At 44.4% G+C, this 23,464-nt stretch overlaps 1 protein-coding gene across 2 annotated transcripts; it reads right to left on the bottom strand.

Moving 5' to 3' along the window:
• Positions 1-8,096: 8,096 nt before the first annotated feature.
• LOC127447828 (interferon-inducible GTPase 5-like) lies at positions 8,097-11,013 on the bottom strand. 2 transcript variants are annotated; one of them, XM_051709925.1, is made up of 4 exons: positions 10,630-11,013; positions 10,348-10,407; positions 9,599-10,166; positions 8,097-9,456 (listed from the first exon to the last, which is right to left on the bottom strand). In XM_051709925.1, the coding sequence occupies exons 2-4, from the start codon at positions 10,348-10,350 to the stop codon at positions 8,816-8,818; spliced, it is 1,212 nt and encodes a 403-aa protein (XP_051565885.1). In that variant the 5' UTR covers positions 10,351-10,407; positions 10,630-11,013; the 3' UTR covers positions 8,097-8,815. The 2 variants fall into 2 exon arrangements, with proteins under 2 accessions (XP_051565885.1, XP_051565877.1); XM_051709917.1 differs by having other exon boundaries at positions 10,348-10,410; positions 10,630-11,012.
• Between the last annotated feature and the right edge of the window lie 12,451 nt (positions 11,014-23,464).

Raw genomic sequence — 23,464 nt, forward strand, 5'->3', positions numbered from 1 at the left:
ATTTTTATAGACCATCTAACATGATTTCACTTTCACTTTCACTTTCAGTGAGTCATGTGGTTTGCAGGAATCAAGCATTGGGAATTACCCTTGGACTCCTGTTTGATCTTCAAAAAGTTTGGGAACAAGGATTCTAACCTCAGAGTCAGCACATTTATGAGTGAAACTGGTCACTATTTTAGGAAACTGAGCCCATGACCACTAATAAGTGTTTGCTTATGTGTACAATACTATAGTCTACTCAGTTACACTTCACTTCTATGAAACTGTATAATACATGAAATAACATTGTATGCCATGTCCTTGAATTTATTTGTTTGTTTTTATGTTCAGTCCTCTTGTTTAATTACATCCATGGCCGTATGATATCTTATTGCAGTTGTGGAGTTCTGCTTCCCTTCTGTGTGTGTTGTGCCTTTCAAGTGGAGTTGGGAAATGTCATAATTACAAGTTCCGAGCGCATGAACGATCAAGCGAAGCCATACTTAGTGGGAAACTCGAAATTCTAGATGATACACGAGTTGCTGAGATGGGATGTTGGAAGGAGCGTGTGGACAGGAAAGATGATGGAAACCAATGATTTCAAAAAATATTTCAACTAGGGCTGTCGATTTAACTCAGTGTTAATTCAGTGCGATTAATTTGATTAAAAATAACGCGTTAAAAAAATTAACGCAAGTAATCGCAATGTCCCCGGACCGTAATAAGGAAGAGTCATAAGAAATGCAAACTTTTAGTACCACCTGTTTACTCCAGTGGGCAGTAATCGAAACTTCAGCTGTATGGGCAGCGCGCAGTTTATACAGAGAACAAAACAACCCTTCAGCGGACAGCATAACACAAGCGTGCGTTCCGTTCTTGTGTTCAAAACACTTGATGGAGCGCAAATCAAATCAAACTAAGGGATCACAAGATGTGTTCTGCTACGTATTAAACTATACTTAACTTGACACAGCACCTACAAACAGTATGTTTATGACGCAACGCGCCCGAGACGTTACACAAGCATCTGTCTGACGCAGGTGTACATCGACGGGTCCTTAAACAAGCCCTCATAATAAATTTCGAACTGATTGACAAATTCACTAGCAAAATGGATTGCTGTGAACTGTATGCAAATGATTGGCGTATGTTCAATAATATGATAATGAACAATACATTGTATTCTAAAGCCGCTTTTGGTATTGTCTTATCAATGCTTAACTCTTCTGCCACAAGAATGTAATGCATATTAATTATCTGAATATTTTAATATATATATATATATATATATATATATATATATATATATATATATATATATATATATTTAAAGATAACTTTGTATAATTATTTCATCATTATATATTGAATTATTGTTATTTGAGGGGCTTTGTCAGCAAATATTTGTATATGCGATTAATTGTGATTAATCGGGACACCATGTAATTAATTAGATTAAAAATTATAATCGATTGACAGCCCTAATTTCAACTTCTGTATGTTATTTTTATATTAATTTGTTATATATGACAGATAACTATTGACTCACCTTTCGTGGTTTAAGTATATTTACAAATAATCTGTTAGATACCATGCATTTATAAATCATATATGTTGTGAATAACTGATGCAATACATTGTATTATGTGATTTTTTATGTTTAATGAATCATCTTCATCATGAACAAATCATCTGTAAAAAAATTGCAAATCAGTGTGAATCAAATCAAAAATCAAATCAAAACACTTTATTGTCACACAACCATCTGCACAAGTGCAACAATGGGTGAAAGTCTTGGGTGCAGTTCCGAGCAACATAGCAGTCATGACAGTGATGTGACATATACCAATTTACAATAAACATCAGATTAACACAGCACAATTTACATATCTAATATGCACATAATACACAACACAGTATACAAATAATAATATACAATGTACAATACACCAAATATAGAATACACATACACAAAATATAGAATACACAATATAGAATACACATACAATAAAAATAGTATATAAAGTGTATATAAAATATACAGTAGGTTATATTGTACTGTATTGACATTCAGGTTGTCGGTTGATAGTCAGTTCAGTTGCCAGTGTGTTGTTAAGAGAGAATATAATTTATGACAGTCCAGTGTGAGATAATAAGATTAATAAAGTGCAGTGCTGATGTATATTGATTGTGAGAGATCAAGAGCTCAAAAGTCTGATTGCTTGGGGGAAGAAGCTGTCATGAAGTCGGCTGGTGCGGGTCCTGATGCTGCGATACCGTCTGCCTGATGGTAGCAGTGAGAGCAGCCCATGGCTCGGGTGGCTGGAGTCTCTGTTGATCCTCCGAGATTTTTTCACACACTGTCTGGTATATATGTCCTGGAGGGAGGGAAGTTCACCTCCGATGATGTGTCTGACAGTTCGCACCACCCTTTGCAGGGCTTTGCAGTTGTGAGCGGTGCTATTGCCATACCAGGCAGTGATGCAGCCAGTCAGGATGCTTTCTACAGTGCTGGTGTAGAACCGTGTGAGGATGTGGTGGTTCATTCCAAACTTCCTCAGCCGTCTCAGGAAGAAGAGGCGCTGATGAGCCTTCTTCACAACGGCCTCAGTGTGGACGGACCATGTGAGTTCCTCAGTGATGTGGACACCAACGAACTTGAAGCTGCTGACTCTCTCCACTGGTGCTCCATTGATGGTGATGGGGTTGTGTTCTCTGTCTTTCCTCCTGAAGTCCACCACAAGCTCCTTTGTCTTGCTGACGTTGAGGGAGAAGTTGTGCTCCTGACACCAGTGTGTCAGAGTGTGCACCTCCTCTCTGTAGGCCGTTTCATCATTGTCAGGGATCAGACCTAGCACCGTTGTATCATCAGCAAACTTAATGATGGCATTGGAGCTGTGTGTTGCCACACAGTCATGTGTGTACAAGGAATACAGGAGTAGGCTGAGAACACAGCCCTGCGGGGCTCCAGTGTTGTGGGTCAGTGTTGAGGAGATGCTGCTGCCCATTATAACCACCTGCTGTCTGCTTGACAGGAAGTCCAGGATCCAGCTGCACAGCGAGCTGTTTAAGCCCAGAGCCCGGAGTTTCTCATCAAACTTGGAGGGCACTATGGTGTTGAAAGCTGTAGTCTACAAACATCATTCTCACATAAAAGTTCCTTTTTTCCAGGTGGGAGAGAGCAGTGTGTAGTGTAGATGCAATGGCATCATCAGTGGAGCGGTTGTTGCGGTAAGCAAACTGCAGTGAGTCCAGTGAGGGAGGCAGCACAGAGCAGATGTAATCTCTGATTAGTCTCTCAAAGCATTTGCTGATGATGGGGGTCAGAGCAACAGGATGCCAATCATTTTAACAAGTTATTTTGGATTGCTTTGGTACAGGTATAATGGTGGACATTCTGAAGCATGTGGGGACCACAGACAAAGAGAGGGAAAGGTTGAAAATGTCCGTAAAAACACCAGCCAATTGGTTCACGCACGGTCTGATGACACGGCCTGGAATGCCGTCTGGACCGGCTTTATGGACATTCACCCATCGGAAAGATCAGGTTACATCCGCTACAGACACGGAGAGTGAACTAACCTTTGTAGCTTCAGCCGCGAGAGCTCTCTCCTCGAGGGCGGTGTTATTTCCCTTGAAATGAGCATAAAATGTATTTAGCTCATCCGGGAGAGAGGCAGTGGTGTTCACGGCAGAGTTTTTATTCCCTTTGTAGTCCGTGATGATATTAATTCCCTGCCACATGCTTCTAGAGTCGGTGGTGTTGAACTGTCCTTCAACCTTGTTCCTGTACTGATGTTTTGCTGCTCTGATAGTTTTGTGGAGGGCATAACTGGCTTGTTTATGCTCCTCTGCGTTCCCGGAATTAAAAGCGGAAGTCCGCGCATTAAGTGCCGCGCGAACATCGCTATTAACCCATGGATTCTGGTTGGGGTAGATCCATATTGTTTTGGTGGGAACAACATCCTCTACGCAGTTTCTGATGAAACACATTACGCTATCAGCATAAACCTCGATGTCATCATCAGATGTGGACTGGAACATCTCCCAGTCTGTGTGATCAAAACAGTCTTGTAGCGTAGAATCTGATTGGTCCGACCAGCACTGGATCATTCTGAGGGTGGGTGCTTCCTGTTTCATTTTCTTTGTTCCTGGTCAGTTGTTGCTTTCATGTTTTAGTTTCCTGTGTTTATTTTCCTGAGTTTTTATTAAATAAGCCTGTATTTTGATACTCTTTCTCTCAACCCCTTCCTGCAATCGTTACAGAACACTGACCAGAAACACAGGAAAACCAAGGGGTTAAATACACAAGGGGCAAAAGAGGAAACAAGGAACACCTGGGACTAATAATCACAAGAAGGAATGAAACAAAGACAATGACAAGAACTACAAAACACAAGACAGGCAGGGAACAATAAACATACATGGTGTTCCCTAGTGGTCACCAGGGTAACAGCAGGAAGAAAAGTCTGGTGGTTTTATGAAGACAGTGATTTTCTTTTACAGTTACACTGATTCCTACTGAGCAGAACATTTTAATGCAAAGATATTATAATGCAGTGATTGTGCTATCACCCAAAGCTATTTAACTTGCAATCTTTGCTTTTATTTGTTGAAATCTTAAGTCCCAGATTTGACTGTAAGAAACTGATGGTTAATTATCTTTGTTCATATAAAGATTTTTACCATCATTTACTGTGCACTGCACATTGGCAATTATGGACAGTAAATATTTTTACTTCCTTACTGTACTGAAGTAAATTTTTCATGGATCTGTACTTTTACTAAGTACTTTTATCATGGGAAACTTTTACTTTACTCCACTACATTCTGAAGCAAAATATCATACTTTTTACTCCACTACATTTCAGAAAATCAGGTTGAAGTAAGAAGTAACGTTGAATAAAATAGGTGCCATAGAGCAGTGGTTCTCAACCAGGGGGTCGGGACCCACTAGGGGGCCTCAGCACACTTACAGGGGTCCCCAAGATCTTTTACAATTATTTAAAATATGATAGATTCTTATAACTTTTATATAATTATTGTAATTCAACTTACTGAAAATGCTAAAAATGTATTAACTCTCTTCAACAGCTTGCTTTTTCTGAAGAATATACAGTTCTAGACATTTCTGGAATCACAAGTTTTAAGGAAATATCTTATAATAGACATATCTTATAAATATCTAATAGCCTACATGGGGGGCCTTCAGATATTTTTTCCGACAATGGGGGGCCTTGGAGTCAAAAAGGTTGAGAACCACTGCCAGGTGCATCTTTAATATTCCTGTATTTTCCTGTCAACTATAACTTGCACTGGAGCACAGAGAAACGAATGCTTTGTTTACATTTACTGTGCGATTACCATTAAATCCTTTATAAATCATTTTAAATCTTGAGAAACTGTCAAATATTCTAAAGGTCTTCAGATGCTAGCTTCAGTATTTGACCACTGTTTTACAATATGTTAGTGACAGTAATTTCTTCATTATGTGTTATAAATACACATAAAATTAAAACATGCAAAATCAAAACGGCAGTTCCAACTTTTTATGCACTGGCGATGCACAGACAAGTCCAATCTAGTTTACATGGCGGCAAGGGCTCAGTAAACATCCATTAGAACTTACTGAAATAGAAATATTGATGAATGATAAATTATATATTCTCCACAAAATATGCAATCTGACAAGCAAATCAATAATAAGCAGTCACTTATGATGTGCGTTAGACGTGTGTCATATTTCACCAGGGTAATGGCTTCATTATGAGATGTTTAGAGAATGTGTAAATCTTGTAATTTAACAGATTTTTGACTTTTTTTTTTTATTTATTGAACATTTAATTTAAAGTTGCACTATGTAATTGTAGCCTCTCAATCACCAACTGTGGCTGAAACATTAAATTGCATGTATCTTGCGGATGCTCTTCTTTGAGGATGAATCTGATGGTTTGCGGTATACCTATGTACGTTTATGATGTGACTAGCTACACCAAAAGTCACTGATTGCAAGAAGAAAGTCCTAGAAGACGTCTATGTGAAAAAATATGCCATCCTAGCAAGTAACATATCTGCCGCTTTTGTTTTGACAATTTCCCTCCAGAGAGTGTTACAAATCAGTTACTTACTGTCTGTCAGTTAGTCTTATGATGTTCTTTAACTCTTCCATTTAGGGTGCTGCCTTTGAAGGCAGCTGCTTATGTAGTCAGTAGGCAGCGAGGCAGCTCAGGTTTTGGAACACAGTTGGCACACTACAAAGAACCGATTGAACTGTAGACCTAACTGGTCTGTACTTCTGTTAAATTTGACAACTGTATTTCTTTCACATCTGTTAATTCTGCTTAGACACAATATTTGCATACTGTATATTACTGTATACAATGAATAAATCAGTAAAACAACTAAAATGAAACCAAATAAATTAAATAGAAAATTAAACTATTTGCTTTGACCAAAGCAACAACATTTGATCGTGATGACGTTGAGGCCACGATAATCAACGCAAGGCCAACGATCCTTGTTTTCAACGAAGAAACCGGCCGCTGCTGGAGAAGTGGATGGGCGAATAAACCAGAGCTCAAGAGCCTCGTTGATGTACTCCTTCATGGCCCGGGTCTCAGGAGCTGAAAGAGGATAAATCTTCTTCGGTGGGGATATTCCAAGCATGTGAGGATATTACACGTGCGTGTGTGTCTGTGTGTGTAGTGAAATACAATAATTATACTGTAATCGGTGCAGAACATTTCACTTGCTAGCACACATTTTTTCTTTATAATGGCAATAATTTATATAAATAAATCCTTTATTTCTAGGCTTGCCAAGGAAATGTGAGTCTTGAAATGATGTTGACCACTGGTTGGTAACAATGACGATTTATAAATTAGTTACTACCGTGGTCTATTTGGACAGAATATCCTGCAGTTATAAAAAATGTACCACATTTGACCTAATCAGACTAACAATCGTTATGTCTAATGTTAACGAACATTGACTAACTTTTGTAACGTCATTAATTTCAAAACATCAATGTTTCCAATAAGTCAAAACAACAGTGTAGTGGTATAGATTTGCATAGCCCTTGTATATTGTTTTTGCATAGCCCTCATGTATTGTTTTTGCATAGCCCTCGTGTATTGTTTATTATTGAATTTGTATTATTTTAATATTCAGTATACTCGCTGAGTTAATTCACACATCACTTAGACCTGTGTATACTGGCGTGTGACGCTAGGTGGCGATAGTGAGAGCACAGGAATGTTTCATTTTTATATGAAGATGCAAAACTTTTATAATTCTTCTGTGAATTGTTTAAGTGGTATTAGGCTTCTGAAATGTGTAGTAGTTCAACGGTTGAGGAAATAAAGTTCGAAAATATCAACCGGATTCCCCAAAAGGAATCGACTTCAGCTTTGGAGTCGATTACAACGTTTCCAGTCGATTCTCGATTCCCAGCCCTCTTTTATATGAAGACGTCACACTGCTGGTACTGTTCAACGTGCTGCAAACGATTGTTTAACCCACGTTATGTGTTTATTGATTTTGCAGATTCGGCAGTGATGTGACAACAATAAAATATGTGCCACCAGAAATAAAACAGTCACTTCTGTGTGTGCAACAACATGGATACATGTCCTTTATCCACGTGTACACGGTGCCTCGAACCACATTCATCCACGCAGAGGAGCAGAGCAGAAGCACAACCAAAACAAAGTTCTCCACAAGAGGCATGCAGTTTTATTTTTAACCGCTAGAGCGCCAAAAGTCACACAGCTTTAAAGGGGTTACACATATTTTCGTTTTTTTTTTTTTTTTTTTTTCACAAAAATGAGTTACATTAGCTAAATGATAAATAGTCTGTCTCAATCACTTACCAAACTTGTCTCTCAGATTTTTGTATGTTTTTAGGTTTCTTGTTTGTATTTTGGTAAAGGCTGTGGAGGTACTTACTAAAACATTTTAGATTTCTTTACAGTGTGGGATAAATGTAACACTTTATTATTTTCCGCTTATTTACTCGAAAATGTTCAGCCTAAAATTTTGCCTCAAATATTTTTGACATATCAACAGTCAATACTACTTTTGATTACTTTATTTTGAACTAATATACATAATAATACATTTTTATTATACATACTGTAATCGAGGATACAATTGAACAAGAAGAACACAAAATTTGATGTTACATTCACATTCATAAAACCTATAATTGTAATGGGGTTATGTGATAATTGAAATACTAAATGAAAAAGTATTATGATTCAAACAAATACATTTTATATCTACAGACTTATATCTTTTTTCAAAGTTGAAAAACTGTTGATACAAAAACATCCTCAAACAGAAGTAACATCCTCAAATACTGTATGAAGCAGAGGCTTTACTTGTGACCTCAGACATGTAAGCTAAAGACACAGTAAGCAATACAATCAAGCTCATATGGCAAATATATTCAAAAGGATAACAATATTAGTCAATTACAACAGTAGCTTAAAAAATATACCCATACCAACACATTAAAAAAATCAGGCCAGAAAACAACATCAAAACAAATGTAACGTTTGAAGGCGAGATAACTGTTTAAAATTATGATTGATTTACTGTTTATACGTTTATAAACCCTAAAACCAAGTGCCTAAAGGTGAAGTCTCTAATTGTTGATATTTTAAAACACTTTCTTCTATGCCAGCTTGACCAGTGGTAGGCAGTGAGATTTTTTTATTTTTTTACTCAAGTCACTACTGAAATTGTGTGTAATTTCCGGAGGAGATAGATGAGTAAATTTCACATGTAAAGACAGAGAACATCCTCCATAATTCTGTCTAATTATACATGTTTATTTACATTTCTCCAGGTCAGTCTCCAGGGCAGCCATTAGCACTTTTCTTGCATCTTCTGCTATATCATTCAGAGCTTTCTTGAGCATTATTGAGACAGTCAAATAAGACAGACCCCCTGCCACAACAGAGCCTAAAATGGGTATAAAGGTAAAGACACGCTCAACAACATCTTCTGTTATTAAAACTGATGCCACACTCAGCATAGATAACACTGAACTTGTGCATAATCCTTTATGCCAGATTGAGGTCATAAGACTGTCCAGAGTTTCTATGCTCTTCCCAGATCTTTTGCAGAGATTCAGCAGAGATTTCTTATCCAGACCAAAGGCGTTGCAGTACGTTCTTATCTCATTTACTATGATGGCTAAATCCACAGCTATCGAAAGACCAGGAACAGGAACTGCTGCCACACAAGCAGATACGAAGGCAATTCTTCCAATGTTTTTCTTTAGAGCTTTCTTCTTTCTCTCATTAATCTCCAGTGTGATATTTGGCAAAGACAGAATCAGCACATGTCTCTTATGCTGAGGAAGCTCTTTAGCGATCCTTTCCTGCAGTAGATTGAAATCAAAGCTGCCGAGCTCAGAGCTAGAGATCAAAAACACAACAGGGTCCTCTAGGCCAATTTTTCTCAGTCCTAAAGTGAATCAGAAAAAGGTATTATTAATTATTACATTTCATTATATTGATTAAGTTAGATCTGTATGTAGGATACAGTGTGAAGTTCAATACTTAGTTTTGGTCAGTACATTGTCATGTCATAAACTGTGTAAACCAACCATTTTCACAGTCCTTCCGAGTGGTATCCAGGATCTTTTCCTTGTCAAAGCTTGTTTTATTTTTTTCACCATCAATTGTAACGTCAATCTTTGAACGGACAAAATAAAATTTCTTCCCCATTCTCATGATTTCCGAGGCCAGCTGGGTGTGGCATTCTCTAAACCGCTCTGAAGCAATGATGATGAAAAAATCATAGTGGTCAAACTCAACCTGTTTAAGGTAATTTTCAGCTTTGAAGTTTGGTGTTCCAATGCCAGGGAGATCCCACACTTTTACATTTTTGTATTTTGGGTGACAGTAAACTTCAGGTTTCATAGTGGTCTCCACTACACCTGTTTCGGCAGAGCCCTCTTCTTCATCCCCTAAGCCTCTAAAAGCATTGACAAATTTGGACTTTCCAGAACCAGACTCCCCCGTCACACCAATATTTAGCTCAACACGATCTTGCTGTTTGAGGTATTCGTTGATCGTGTTTGCTGCTGATGTGATATCCTGAGTAGATATAGTTTCAATAAGCTGTTTCATTTCCTCCTCTGTTATTAGGCAATCGTCATCAGATTGAGACAGCTAAAAAATAATGTCAATTATGTCAATTGTCAATAACTGCCTAACTATTTCATTATCTGAGCATTATTGTTGTATTTTCACACACACACACACACACACACACACACACACACACACACACACATACACATATATATATTATAGATAATGAGATAAGAGAGACAGAATTTAACATTCTTACCATTGTGCTTCAGATCAAGTGACACTGCAATAAGTTACAATCCTTCTCAAGTGGGTGTAACTACTAAAAGAAAGTTGTGTATATTCAATAACAAAATTAATGATATATAGTATCATCATGCACATAAACTAATACAAGTCATTCCCATGGGCTATTTTTTATTTATTTTTAAGACAGACATTATGATTAATTTCAGTTACATGAAAAATGATACAAGAATTATCATAAGCTCCTCAAAATCCCAAAACACTTAAATCTCAAGTCAATTACTTTCTTTCTTACCAAATACTTCTGAGCTGGATAACTCTGAACAGAAATCTGTGAGTGTGCAAACCTAAACCTCCAAATGGACAGAAATGGAAGTAGAGCAGGATCCACCCAACCACCACTTTACTTTCATTTTCACCTCTGTGAATCTCCATAGCAACAAGATTACGAGGCAAGTAAAAATGTACTTATTCAAATTAGTTTGGTGTCTTTTCATTTTTAAAACCTGTCTAAGTATATTAGAAAAATCATACATGAGTAAAACTTTAGGTAGCCCACTCTTTGTTTTTTCCTGTGTGTGTGTGTGTGTGTGTGTGTGTGTGTGTGTGTGTGTGTGTGTGTGTGTGTGTCTATCCACCTTTTCCTGAAAGTTCTAACAAAATATTATAGGTAGTAATGCTACAAATCCCTCCCCCGCCCAACATTTTGCAAATCGGACCACTCTTCTGCTCTCCTTCTGCCCGCTTACAGGCAGAAACTGAAACAGGAAGCATCCGCCCTCAGAACGATCCAGTGCTGGTCAGACCAATCAGATTCTATTCTTCAAGACTGTTTTGATCACGTGGACTGGAATTCTGGTGTTGTGCCTAATTCCGAATGTCCGGCCGTGTTTCCACTAGATGGCAGTAAAAAAGTGGGAATTTCGTCTTCACCCAACCCATCCGAAAGTTCAGTTAGGATGACTATTATACATTTTCCAGTAGATGGAAGCACAGACTCTGAAATTTAATCCAAAGGATTTCAAACGTCATCGCCCTACGTCCTTAAGGAAACAGTTATCTGTTTCTACACAACTCGTGTAACAAGTCGATTCTAGGTCTTTTTTGTCTGCTTATTGAACGTTAAATCACTATGTAGCCCACTGGTAGATGTTACACTAAGGTGTCACGTGCTTTACAAAAGAAAATGAGTTTGTCAATCTGACACACTCAACTAATGTAATGTTACAATGTTGTCCAAATGAACACATAAGTGTATTTAATTTGCATGATAATTAATAATATTACTGGTATTTAATCTAAAACACTTGTTAAAATTGTACATGTGTAGATGCAGTAAAGTTCAGTAACTGGCTCTTGGTGGAAATAAATAACATAGCCAACCTTTATTTCTACTGCACCTTTCAGCATTTAAGCAAAACGTTTTTAACAAATTAATAAGAGAAATCTACACAAATGAATAACAAAAACAACATAAACACACATAAATCCATATAAAAAAACTAATATATATTATAATATAATTATACTATATATATATATATATATATATATATATATATATATATATATATATATATATATATATATATATAGTCTTAATATTCAAGGGGGTATTAAATGAGAATTGTTACCCACCTGCCTGATTTCTGCCTCCATAATTCTTCAGAATGCAAAGAAAGGTTTAGTGTACTGACACAAGCACACATATGTACGTACCATAACACATTTGATTTTATTGACTTAAACACTTATATTATTCAGGGAGGTACTATCTATGCAGGACAACTTTTACACCTCTGCCTGGATTCTGCCTCCCTCATTATTCTGCATGGATGACCAAAAAGTCATAAAAATAGGTACTGACACAAGCAGCACTGTGTGTCCCATAACACATTTGATTCTATTGACTTAAGAAAGGTCTAGTGTACTGACACAAGCACACATATGTACGTACCATAACACATTTGATTTTATTGACTTAAACACTTATATTATTCAGGGGGTATTATCTAGGCAGTACAATTTTTTACACCTCCACCTGGATTCTACCTCCCTTATTTTTCTGCATGGATACCCAAAACGTCATAAAAATAGGTTTGTTGCATTGTCACAAGAAGCACTGTATGTCCCATAACACTTTTTATTCTACTGACTTAACACATATTATTCAAGGGGGTATTATCTAGGCAGGGCAATTGTTACACCTCTGCATGGATTCTACCTCCCTCATTATTCTGCATGGATGCCCAAAAGTCATAAAAACAGGTATGGTGAATTGTCACAAGAAGCACTCTGTCATGTTTATTCTGTTGGTTCATGTTTTTCATTTAGAACATCTAGTTTCTGTTCCCTATCTGTCACTCACTCGACGTTGGTGTCGATGTAGTGACACTAGGGGTCACTCTTGGGAGCCCGAGACACCTCTGGTCTTTGATAAAAGGCCAATGAAAATTTGCGAGTGGTATTTGCATGCCACTCCTCCGAACATACGGGTATAAAAGGAGCTGGTATGCAACCACTCATTCAGATTTTCTCTTCGGAGCCGAACGGTCATGCTCACTGAGCTGAATACTACTGTTCATTCACCTGCTGGATCTGACAGCGCATTTCAGCGGCTTCTCCCTCCTCTGCACTGGTGCACTGCAGAGAACGCCCCTGGGACGAAAAACTAGAGAGTATATTTTCTGAAAGAGCATTTTTCCCCTCTAAAAGAGTATATATTTCTCTAAAAGAGCGCACACACGGAACGTCTTTTTAAAGACGCGTCTTTTTAAAGATGCTTTTCCGATTGTGTGTTATTCCTGGTTGTGCTCGTTATCTCTCTCCTTCTAACGGTCACGATCACTGTCTTTCGTGTCTGGGCACTGCTCACGCGGAGACAGCGTTCGTGGATGGTCACGTTCTCATTGCGAGAATATGTCCATGGCAACGTTGCGGTCGCGGCTCGCCTTCGTAAGAAAGCGAGCCACCCCAGAGGCTCCCGCCTCGGTCCTTTTACCCACGGGTTTGAGGCCAGCGCGGCTAGCACTGGGGGCGATTTGGGGACCCCAATGGGACCGCCTCCGCCGGGTATCCCCTCGCGGACCTCCCATTCCCCAGCACGCTCGTCTGCCCCGATCAGGCTTCCGGGTGAGTCTGCCGGCTCGTCTCACGGCGAATTCGACCTCTTATTCGGAGCCCGCGAAAGTGATGAGCTCTCGAGCGCAGCATCGGAGAGCGGGCTCGTCCAGTCGGAAGCCTCAGCTGGGCTCCTCCCTTCGGGGTCGATCGCCCAGTCACAGGCTGATGCGGAGATGACGACATGCTTTCCCGGACAGCCGCGAGCGTCGGTTAAAGTGGATTTCACCGCTCTTCCCTGAACCCTCGCGGCTCTGTGATTGGTTCCTGGGCTCGCGGCGCCGCTCAAAGCCACGCCCCGCCCCGTTCCTTTCTTCCCGGGAGTGCATGAAGAGCTGACAAGGTCGCGGGAGGCACCTTTTACTGCCCTGTCCCAATCTTTTCAGCTTCCCCGCTCTCACTACCCTCGATGGTGGGGCGGCCAAGGGCTATTCGGCAATCCCCCGGTGGATAAAGGCGCTCGCGGTGCACCTATGCCCGCAGAGCGCCGCCACCTGGCATGGGTGCCCAAAGCTCCTGTCCAAGGCCTGTAGGTTTACGTCATCTCTGACGGTCAAAGCCTACGGCGCTGCTGGACAAGCCACCTCTGCCCTGCACGCCATGGCTCTCCTGCAAGTCCGCCAAGGCGCTAAAGGAACTGCACGAGGGTAGTTCCGCCCCGGGATTGATGCAGGAACTGCGCTCGGCGACCGACCTCGCTCTCCGTGCGACGGAGGTCACGGCGCAGTCTCTCGGGCGGATGTTGGCCACACTAGTGGTCCAGGAGCGCCACCTTTGGCTCAACCTGGTCGAGATGGGTGAGGCCGACAGGACACGATTCCTTGCTGCCCCCATTTCCCAGGCGGGCCTATTCGGCGACACCGTCGAGGACTTTGCCCAGCAGTTCTCGATGGTAGAGCAGTAGATGGATGCTAGCCGGCTTATCCTGCCCCGGCGTGGCTCAAGATCCCGCACCCCATCTACTCATCGCCGAGGGCGTCCCCCTGCGGTGACTGCACCGGCTCAGCCGCAGCCCGCCCCTCCGGCCCGGCCCCGGCGTGGAGCCCACCGCAGGAAGCCGACGCCACCCGTCTCACAGCCGGCACCGAAGAACCCATGGAGGTCTTCGAAGCGCCCCTGAGACGGGTGACCCAGGGACAACGAAACCCGCTGCTCTGGAGCTGGTAAGCAGATCTTCATCTTTTTGTTACCTTTTGCATTTAATTGCGCTGCATGCCTAAGTGGCTGCAGTACTCAAGAGCTCCGCAAGAGTGGTTTCCTTGTTCCCTGGGTCACATATCCGGTGTGTATGGCTGGCATCACGACCACCGTCCACCACTCCATTTGGCAGGTTGGCGCTCCAGCGGCGGTCTCCCGCCCTGAGCGCCCAGCTGTGGCACAAATCCGCCCCCGATGTGACAGTCTCCACGGGTCATGAGGACAGGCCTCTTCCTCCCCCGTCCCAGGCTGTTCCAGGGGTGGTCACAAGGAGCCAGGTAAGTGCTTCGATGTCCTCGGACTCAGCACAGCCACGATGTGGTGTGGCACCTCGAGCTCCACCCCGCTGCGAGGCCCCACCCGCCGGTACATCCGATGACGTTGTCCCTTTGGTCCCCCTTGCACGGAACTTGGACGCATGGCTTGCGCTTTCCAGTCCGTCACGAGGGCTGGTCCGGACCGTCCGACTCGGCTGTGCGATTCACTTCACCGGGCATCCGCCCAGGTCCAGCGGTGTCCACTTCACCTTGGTGAAAGTCGGAAACGCTGCTACCTTGCGTGGAGATCGCTACCCTCCTACGGAAGGACGCGATAGAACCTGTCCCTCCAGCCGAGATGAAGAAGGGGTTTTACAGCCCCTACTTCATTGCACCGAAAAGAGGCGGTGGGTTGCGGCCAATCTTGGACCTGCGAGTATTGAACCGGGCCTTACACAGACTCCCGTTCAAGATGCTGACGCAAAGACGCATTCTAGCGAGCGTCCGGCATCAAGATTGGTTCGTGGCGGTAGACCCGAAGGATGCGTACTTTCACGTCTCGATCCTTCCTCGACACAGACCCTTCCTGCGGTTCGCGTTCGAGGGTCAGGCGTATCAGTACAAAGTCCTCCCTTTCGGCCTGTCCCTGTCTCCTTGCGTCTTTACGAAGATCGCAGAGGCTGCCCTTGCCCCGTTAAGGGAGGTGAGCATTCGCATTCTCAACTATCTCGACGACTGGCTAATCTTAGCTCACTCTCGAGACGGGTTATGCGCACACAGGGACCTGGTGCTCTCACACCTCAGCCGACTAGGGCTTCGGGTCAGCTGGGAAAAGAGCAAGCTCCTCCTGGTTCAGAGCATCTCTTTTCTAGGTTTGGAGTTGGACTCAGTCTCCTTGATGGCGCACCTTATGGATGAGCGCGCCCAGTCGGTGCTGGCCTGTTTGAAGGCGTTCAAACAGAAAACAGCAGTTCCACTGAAACTTTTTCAGAGGCTCCTGGGGCATATGGCATCCTCGGCGGTGGCCACCCCGCTCGGGTTGATGCATATGAGGCCGCTTCAGCACTGGCTCCAGACTCGAGTCCTGAGACGGGCATGGTGCCACGGGACACACCGCGGGCCATTACGTCGGTCTGTCACCGTCTTTTCAGCCCTTGGACCGACCTCTCGTTTCCACGAGCAGGTGTTCCGCTAGAACTGGTCTCCAGGCGCGTCGTGGTCACGACAGACGCCTCCAAAACGGGCTGGGGTGCTGTTGGCAACGGGCACGCAGCCGCTGGCCTCTAGACAGGTCCGCAGCTGCGTTGGCACATCAACTGCCTCGAGTTACTGGCAATTCTGCTCGCCCTGTGGAGGTTCCGGCCGTTGATCCAAGGCAAGCACGTGCTAGTTCGGACACACAGCACGGCAGCGGTAGCATATGTCAACCGCCAAGGTGGTCTGCGCTCCCGCTGTATGTCATAACTCGCCCACCGTCTCCTCCAACGGATTTAGCAGCATCAAGTTGCTGCAAGCCACTCACATCCCGGGCAACCTCAACACTTCGGCGGACGTGCCGTAACAACAGGTTACCCTCAAGGGAGAGTGGAGACTCCACCTTCAGGTGGTCCAGCTGATTTGGAGTCGATTCGGTCAGGCACAGGTGCACCTGTTCGCCCCCCAAGAATCCTCCCACTGCCCGCTCTGGTACGCCCTCACCGAGGCCTTCCTCAGCATAGAAGCGCTGGCACACAGCTGGTCCCCTGGCATTCGCAAATATGCATTTTCCCCCAGTGAGCCTGCTCGCACAGACCCTGTGCAAGGTCAGGGAGGACGAGGAGAAGGTCGTCCTGGTAAGCACCCTACTGGCCCGCCCAGACGTGATGCTCAGACCTCACGCTCCTCATGACAGCTCCCCCCGGGCAAATTCCCCTGAGGAAGGCCCTTCTTTCTCAGGGAAGGGGCACCATCCGGCACCCGCGCCCAGACCTCTGGAATCTCCATGTCTGGCCCCTGGACGGGACGTGGAAGACCTAAGTTGTCTCCCACCTGCAGTGGTAGACACATTCACTCAGGCTAGGGCTCCCTCTACGAGGCACCTGTATGCCTTTTAAGTGGCGTTTGTTCGCTAAGTTTTGTTCTTCCCGTCAGGAAGACCCCAAGAGGTGCGCAGTCAGATCAGTGTTTTCCTTCCTGCAAGAGAGGTTGGAATGGAGGCTGTCCCCTTCCACCTTGAAGGTGTACGTTGCTGCCATAGCAGCACACCATGATGCAGTCGACGGTAAGTCCTTAGGGAAGCATGATCTGATCATCAGGTTCCTAAGAGGCGCCAGGAGGCTGAATCCCTCCAGGCCGCGCCTTGTTCCCTCATCGGACCTCTGTAGTTTTTCAGGGTCTACAGAGAGCCCCCTTTGAGTTTTGCAGTCAGCCGGGCTTAAGGCAATCTCCTTGATGACTGCCCTCCTGACTGCGCTCACTTCCATCAAGAGGGTAGGTGACCTGCAAGCGTTCTTTGTCAGCGAAACGTGCCTGGAGTTCGGTCCGGGCTATTCTCACGTGATTCTGAGACCCCCAACCGGGCTATGTGCCCAAGGTTCCCACCACTCCTTTTAGGGACCAGGTGGTGAACCTGCAAGCGCTGCCCCAGGAGGAGGCAGATCCAACCCTGTCGTTGCTGTGTCCGGTGCGCGCTTTACGCATCTATTTGGATCGCACGCAGAGCTTTAGAATCTCTGAGAAGCTCTTTGTCTGCTTTGGTGCACAGCGGAAAGGAAGCGCTGTCTCCAAGCAGAGGATTGCCCACTGGCTCATTGACGCCATAACTATGGCATGTCTCGCCCAAAACATGCCGCCCCCGGTAGGGCTACGAGCCCATTCTACCCGTGGTGTAGCGGCTTCTTGGGCCCTGGCCAGAGGTGCCTCTCTAACAGACATTTGCAGAGCAGCGGGCTGGGCAACACCCAACACCTTTGCAAGGTTCTACAACCTCCGGGTGGAACCGGTTTCGTCCCAGGTAGTGGCACGCAACACAAGCGGATAAGCCCGGGATAGCCGGCCGGGTGTATTGCTTGCACATAGCGCCTTCCACCTCCTTTTGAGCTGAAGATGTGCGCTGTTAATTCCCAGTAGTGTTCACAAAAGTTGTTCCCTGGTTGACTTCCTCCGAGCCCTGTGGCAGTCGAGTGTTCGGAGAGACTCACTGCCAGCCCAGTACACGTGCTAACTAAGAGCCCGGTTCTGGGGTAGGTGCTCCGCGTGTGGCGTTCCCTGTAAGGCTAACCCCATGCGATCTATATCTTCCGCTAGTTCGTTTCCCTACTGGCAAACTGCGTCTTCCTTGGGCAGAGCCCCTCAGTCTCCATGTTGTAGTAACTCCTCCCCCATTGGGCAGGATCTACCTTGAAGGCTCTCCACATGGTTGGAAAGACCATGTGATGTATTCTTCCACTTAAATATCCCCCCCTCTCTTGGGGCGAGGTGTGGTCTCCGCGGTGTCCTCCCCTTGGGAGGGACACCATCTGACTAGACCTGGCGGCCCAGTCAGATAATCCCCCTTCTTTTTTAGGGAGTGGAAAAAGAGAAGGGGAAAGAGGCCACGACTGGGTTAAGCCTGTCTCTATCTCTGGGTAGTCGACTTGTCCCCAAAAAGGGCCGTTCGACACTCATAACTGTGTTGGGGGAGGTTACGTGTTGACCTGGTGCGCTGGCTATGAGGCACACAGCAAGTCTGCCCACCACACACCGCCAGTTCACGTAACACAGTTCAGCCTTGTGGCGTTTTGTATAGGGACCCCTAGTGTCACTACATCGACACCAACGTCGAGTGAGTGACAGATAGGGAACGTCATGGTTACTGGTGTAACCTCCGTTCCCTGATGGAGGGAACGAGACGTTGGTCCCTCCTGCCACAACGCTGAACTACCCGCTGAAATGGCCGGACCTTATATCGGCTCCTCAGCGTAAAACCTGAATGAGTGGTTGCATACCAGCTCCTTTTATACCCGTATGTCCGGGGGAGTGGCATGCAAATACCACTCGCCAATTTTCATTGGCCTTTTATCAAAGACCAGAGGTGTCTTGGGCTCCCAAGAGTGACCCCTAGTGTCACTACATCGACACCAACATCTCGTTCCCTCCATCAGGGAACGGAGGTTACACCAGTAACCATGATGTTTCATGTCATGTGTTCCCTAGTCATGTGATTCCTGTTTTCCTCCATGTTCATGTTCATGTGTCTTGTTGTCATTGGTTTATTGTCCAATTATCTTGTTATCTGTTCTATTCATTGGTTACCTCATCATTGTTTTACCCCTTGTCCATGTATTTAAGCCCTCATGTTTACCATTGTCCTTTGTCATGTATTGTAAGTATAACATTGTTGGATTGGTCAAGTCAAGTCAAGTTTATGTTTATGTTTTGTTCCACGTTTGGATTTACGGTTGTTGGATTTCACTTATGTAAATAAACTGCACCTGGGTTCTAACATCATCGTCGTCTTCGTCAGCCTGTCTTTGCCAGCCCCTTTACAGAATACTTGACCCTCACAAGATGAACCCAGCAGTTCAACTCCTGCGTCTCTACCAGGGGAATCAATCCCTGGAGGAATATGTGGGGACTTCAGCACTCTGGCCAGTGAGGTTGACTTTAATGAAATAGCCCTCAAGGACATTTTCCGGGCAGGTTTGAGTGAGCCAGTTTGCTCCCTGATGCCTGACGGTCAGAGTACCTACAGCCTGACTCGGTATACTGACCTTGACCTTCTAATAAGTGGTTCACCATTCACTGTGGGCGAGGTGGATGCCGAGCCGGAGTCCCACATCATGGTCGATGAGCCAACGTTCAACGTCATGGTCGATGAGCCAGCATCCCACGTCATGGCTGCCAAGCCAGAGTTCCACGTCATGGCTGCCAAGTCAGAGTTCCTCGTCATGGTCACTGAGCTAGCGCCAAATTTTGCCCCGTATCCTGAGTCTGCTCCACGCCATGTCACAGCAATGCCTCAGTCTGCTCCATGCCATGTTATGGCAACACCTCAGCTTGCTCCATGCCATGTTACAGCAACGCCTCAGCCTCCTCCATGCCATGTCACAGCAACTGCTGAGCCTGCTCCATGCCACGTCACAGCCATATCTGAGCTTTTGGACCTAGACATGGTTCCCGCCCTTGTACCCACCCTATGGACGCTTCCTCATGATCAGACAAGGGGGACTTCCAATCCTCTGACTTCGCCTAGAACCTCCGAGCCCTGGACTCCGCCTTGGTCCTCCAATCCCTCAGTTTCACCTTGGCTCTATGTCCCTTCGGCTCCACCATGGTCCTTCGGCCAATCAGCTTCTCTGGGGTCCCTCATCCCTCCAGCTCCGCCTTGGTCAGTCGGTCACCTGGCTCCGCCTGAGCTCTCCTATCCCACAGTTTCGCCTCGTCAATCCGAGCCTGCGGCTTCACCGGGGACCTCCTTCCCTATGGCTACGCCTTGGTCCTCAGTCCCACTGGCTCTGCCTCTGTCCTCTGATCCCCCAGCTCCACCTCGGTCCTCCGAACCTCCGGCTCCACCATGGTCCTCTGAGCCGTCGGCTACTCTCCGGGCACCAAGTTCCCTGGTGTTGCCCCTCAAGACCCTCAAGGCCCCGCCTTCCACGGCTCCGCCCCTCGAGCCTCTCAGGGCCCCACTTTCCATTGGCTCTGCCTTGGTCCCATGCTCCACGCCCTGTCTTGCCAGGCCATGCTCCACGCCATGTCTTGCCAGGCCACGTCACAAGAACCCCACCCCCCCACCCCCCAGCTCCCTATTGAACTTTGTGATTATGTTTTGGGGTGTCGGGAGCTGCCGCTAGTGGGGGGGATGTCATGTTTATTCTGTTGGTTCATGTTTTTCATGTCTTTTACTCTGAAAATCTAGTTCCTGTTTTATGTCATGTGTTCCCTTGTCATGTGATTCCTGTTTCCCTCTATGTTCATGTTCATGTGTCTTGCTGTCATTGATTTATTGTCCAATTATCTTGTTATCAGTTCTGTCTGTCCATTGGATACCTCATCATTGTTTTACCCCTTGTCGATGTATTTAAGCCCTCATGTTTACCATTGTCCTTTTTCAGGTATTGTAAGTGTAACATTGTTGGATTGTTCAAGTCAAGTTTATGTTTATGTTTTGTTTCACATTTGGATTTACAGTTGTTGGACTTCACTTATGTAAATAAACTGCACCTGGGTTTTAACTTCATCATCGTCTTCATCAGCCTGTCTTTGCCAGCAACGTTACACACTCTATGTCTTATAACACTTTTGATTCTACTGACTTAAACACTTATATTATTCAGGGAGGTATTGTCTAGGCAGGGCAATTTTTACACCTCTGCATGGATTCTACCTCCCTCATTATTCTGCATGGATGCCCAAAAAGTCATAAAAATACGTGTTGCATTGTCACAAGAAGCACTCTATATCTCATAACACCTTTGATTCTACTGACTTAAACACTTATATTATTCAGAGGGTATTTTCTGTCCAAACATATAACATTATCCAACTTTCAGGAGAAACAAAATACTTATCAACATGTACAAAAATGTTTATTTACAATACATTTCAGTGTTTGAAAAAAAAAATAACAATAAATATGAATAATAAATAATAAACAAATTTCACAGATAAATATATTGAAGAGAGAGAGAGAGAAAACAAACAAACAAGTTTAGCCATTAACACTGAAGAAGGTATTTTCTGCCCAAGCATTCCCATTAAATAAACATTAGAAGAAACAAAATATGTACAAATATCCTAATTTACAAATAGCATCCAGTGTTTTAACAATGTACAATGTAACTTAATAAATAGATATGTTTATTTTACAGAAAATACAAGGGTATTAAATTAACAAGAAACCACCAAAAAAACTTTATTCTTTATTTCTTTCTGTTTTCTTTTTTACATTTTTGATGTCATTTACACAAGCCTCTTTGTATGTGTTCTTCGTGTCAGCAGAATTTTAACAGGCAGGACACAGAAAATACACATTTGATTTCCCCTGGACACATGTGTAACAGAGATGCCGGGGCAGTAGTGATAAGATCCATGAGCAGTTTAATAAGGTAAATAAATAGTAAAAACAAAGTAACAAAACAAAGAGCAAAAAACAAATGCAGGCAAGGGATCGGTACACAGATGAAAGGCAAACAAAGTAAGTCTGATAGGCAGGGGAAATCCAATAAACAGGCAGTAAATCCAAAACACTCACAAGCAGGCTGGGAATACGGTGAACAGGCAGGAGTCAAACACAGGGTATTCAATGATAGTAATAACGCTCAGAATTGTAGACTAGGCAAACAAGACTTCGCATTGAATGCGTGGAAACTGGGAACTTAAACAGACAGGGTTAATGTGAAACAGGTGGAAGAGTAATCAGTCTGACTGGAGGATTATGGGAAATGCAGGTGATGGCGACCACTGGCGGCATTCAGGGGAGATGGCAGGTGCTGCGGGTGCCCCCCCTCTGCGAACGGCTCCTGACGTGAGGAGGTTGTCTACATCGGGGTCTACCTCGACCTCTTGGAGCGGGTCGATAAGGGATCTTGCGGTGAAACTCAATGATGAGATTAGGGTCCAGAATGTCCTCAGAATTAGTCCAGGAACGTTCCTCAGGACCGTAGCCTTCCAAGTCCACCAAATATTGAAGAGTCTGACCCCGGCATCGGGAGTCCAGGAGCTTGTGTACCCAAAAGGCTTCTTCTCCGTCAATGAGGAATGGAAAGGGTCTCTGAGGGTCTTGAGAACCTTCCTCTCTCTGAGGTGCCGCAGGTTTGAGTAGGGACACATGAAATGTAGGGGAAATACGGTAGTTAGCAGGAAGCTGAAGTTTGAATGATACAGGGTTAATTTGACGGAGAAATTTGAAAGGGCCAACATACCTGGGACTTAGTTTCTTGCACGATAGTCGTAGACGAAGATCTCGGGTTGATAACCAGACCCATTGTCCAGGAGCATAATTGGGACCAGGGCAGTGATGGAGATTGGCTTGTTCACTTTGTCGACGAATGGCATGTAGTAGGTGGACATGAGCTTGGTCCCAGATAGCCTTGATGTGTTGCATCCAATCGTCAACAGCAGGACCAATGGAAAGTTCCCCGGACCAGGGAAAGAGTGGTGGTTGAAACCCTAAGATGCATTTGAATGGTGTGGTTCTGGTGGCAGGTTTGAACAGAGAGTTCTGAGCATACTCAGCCCAGGGTAGGAAACGGTTCCAGTCGTGTTGGTTGAATTGACAGTAGGCTCGGAGGAATTTACACAGGTCCTGGTTTAGCCATTCGACTTGACCATAAGATTGAGGGTGATAACCAGAAGTTAGACTCACGTTGATGTTGAGTAATTTGAAGAATGCGGACCAGATTTGGGAGGTGAACTGGGGACTACGGTCGGAGACAATGTCCTCAGGAAGGCCATAAATGCGGAAGACGTAATGAAACAGGCTCTCTGCACATTCCATGGACGAAGGAAGTTTGGGCAGAGAGATGAATCTACAGGCTTTAGAGAATCGATCCACCACGGTTGGGATGGTAGTGAAACCCTGCGAGTTAGGTAGAT

The sequence above is a fragment of the Myxocyprinus asiaticus genome, chromosome 1, assembly GCF_019703515.2.
Source record: "Myxocyprinus asiaticus isolate MX2 ecotype Aquarium Trade chromosome 1, UBuf_Myxa_2, whole genome shotgun sequence".
NCBI classification, from domain to species: domain Eukaryota; kingdom Metazoa; phylum Chordata; class Actinopteri; order Cypriniformes; family Catostomidae; genus Myxocyprinus; species Myxocyprinus asiaticus.

Coding starts and splice junctions, on each gene's coding strand:
- LOC127447828 (XM_051709925.1), bottom strand. Junction 9,457..9,598: donor TCGGAAGGACTGTGAAAATG/GTTGGTTTACAC, acceptor GATTCACTTTAG/GACTGAGAAAAATTGGCCTA.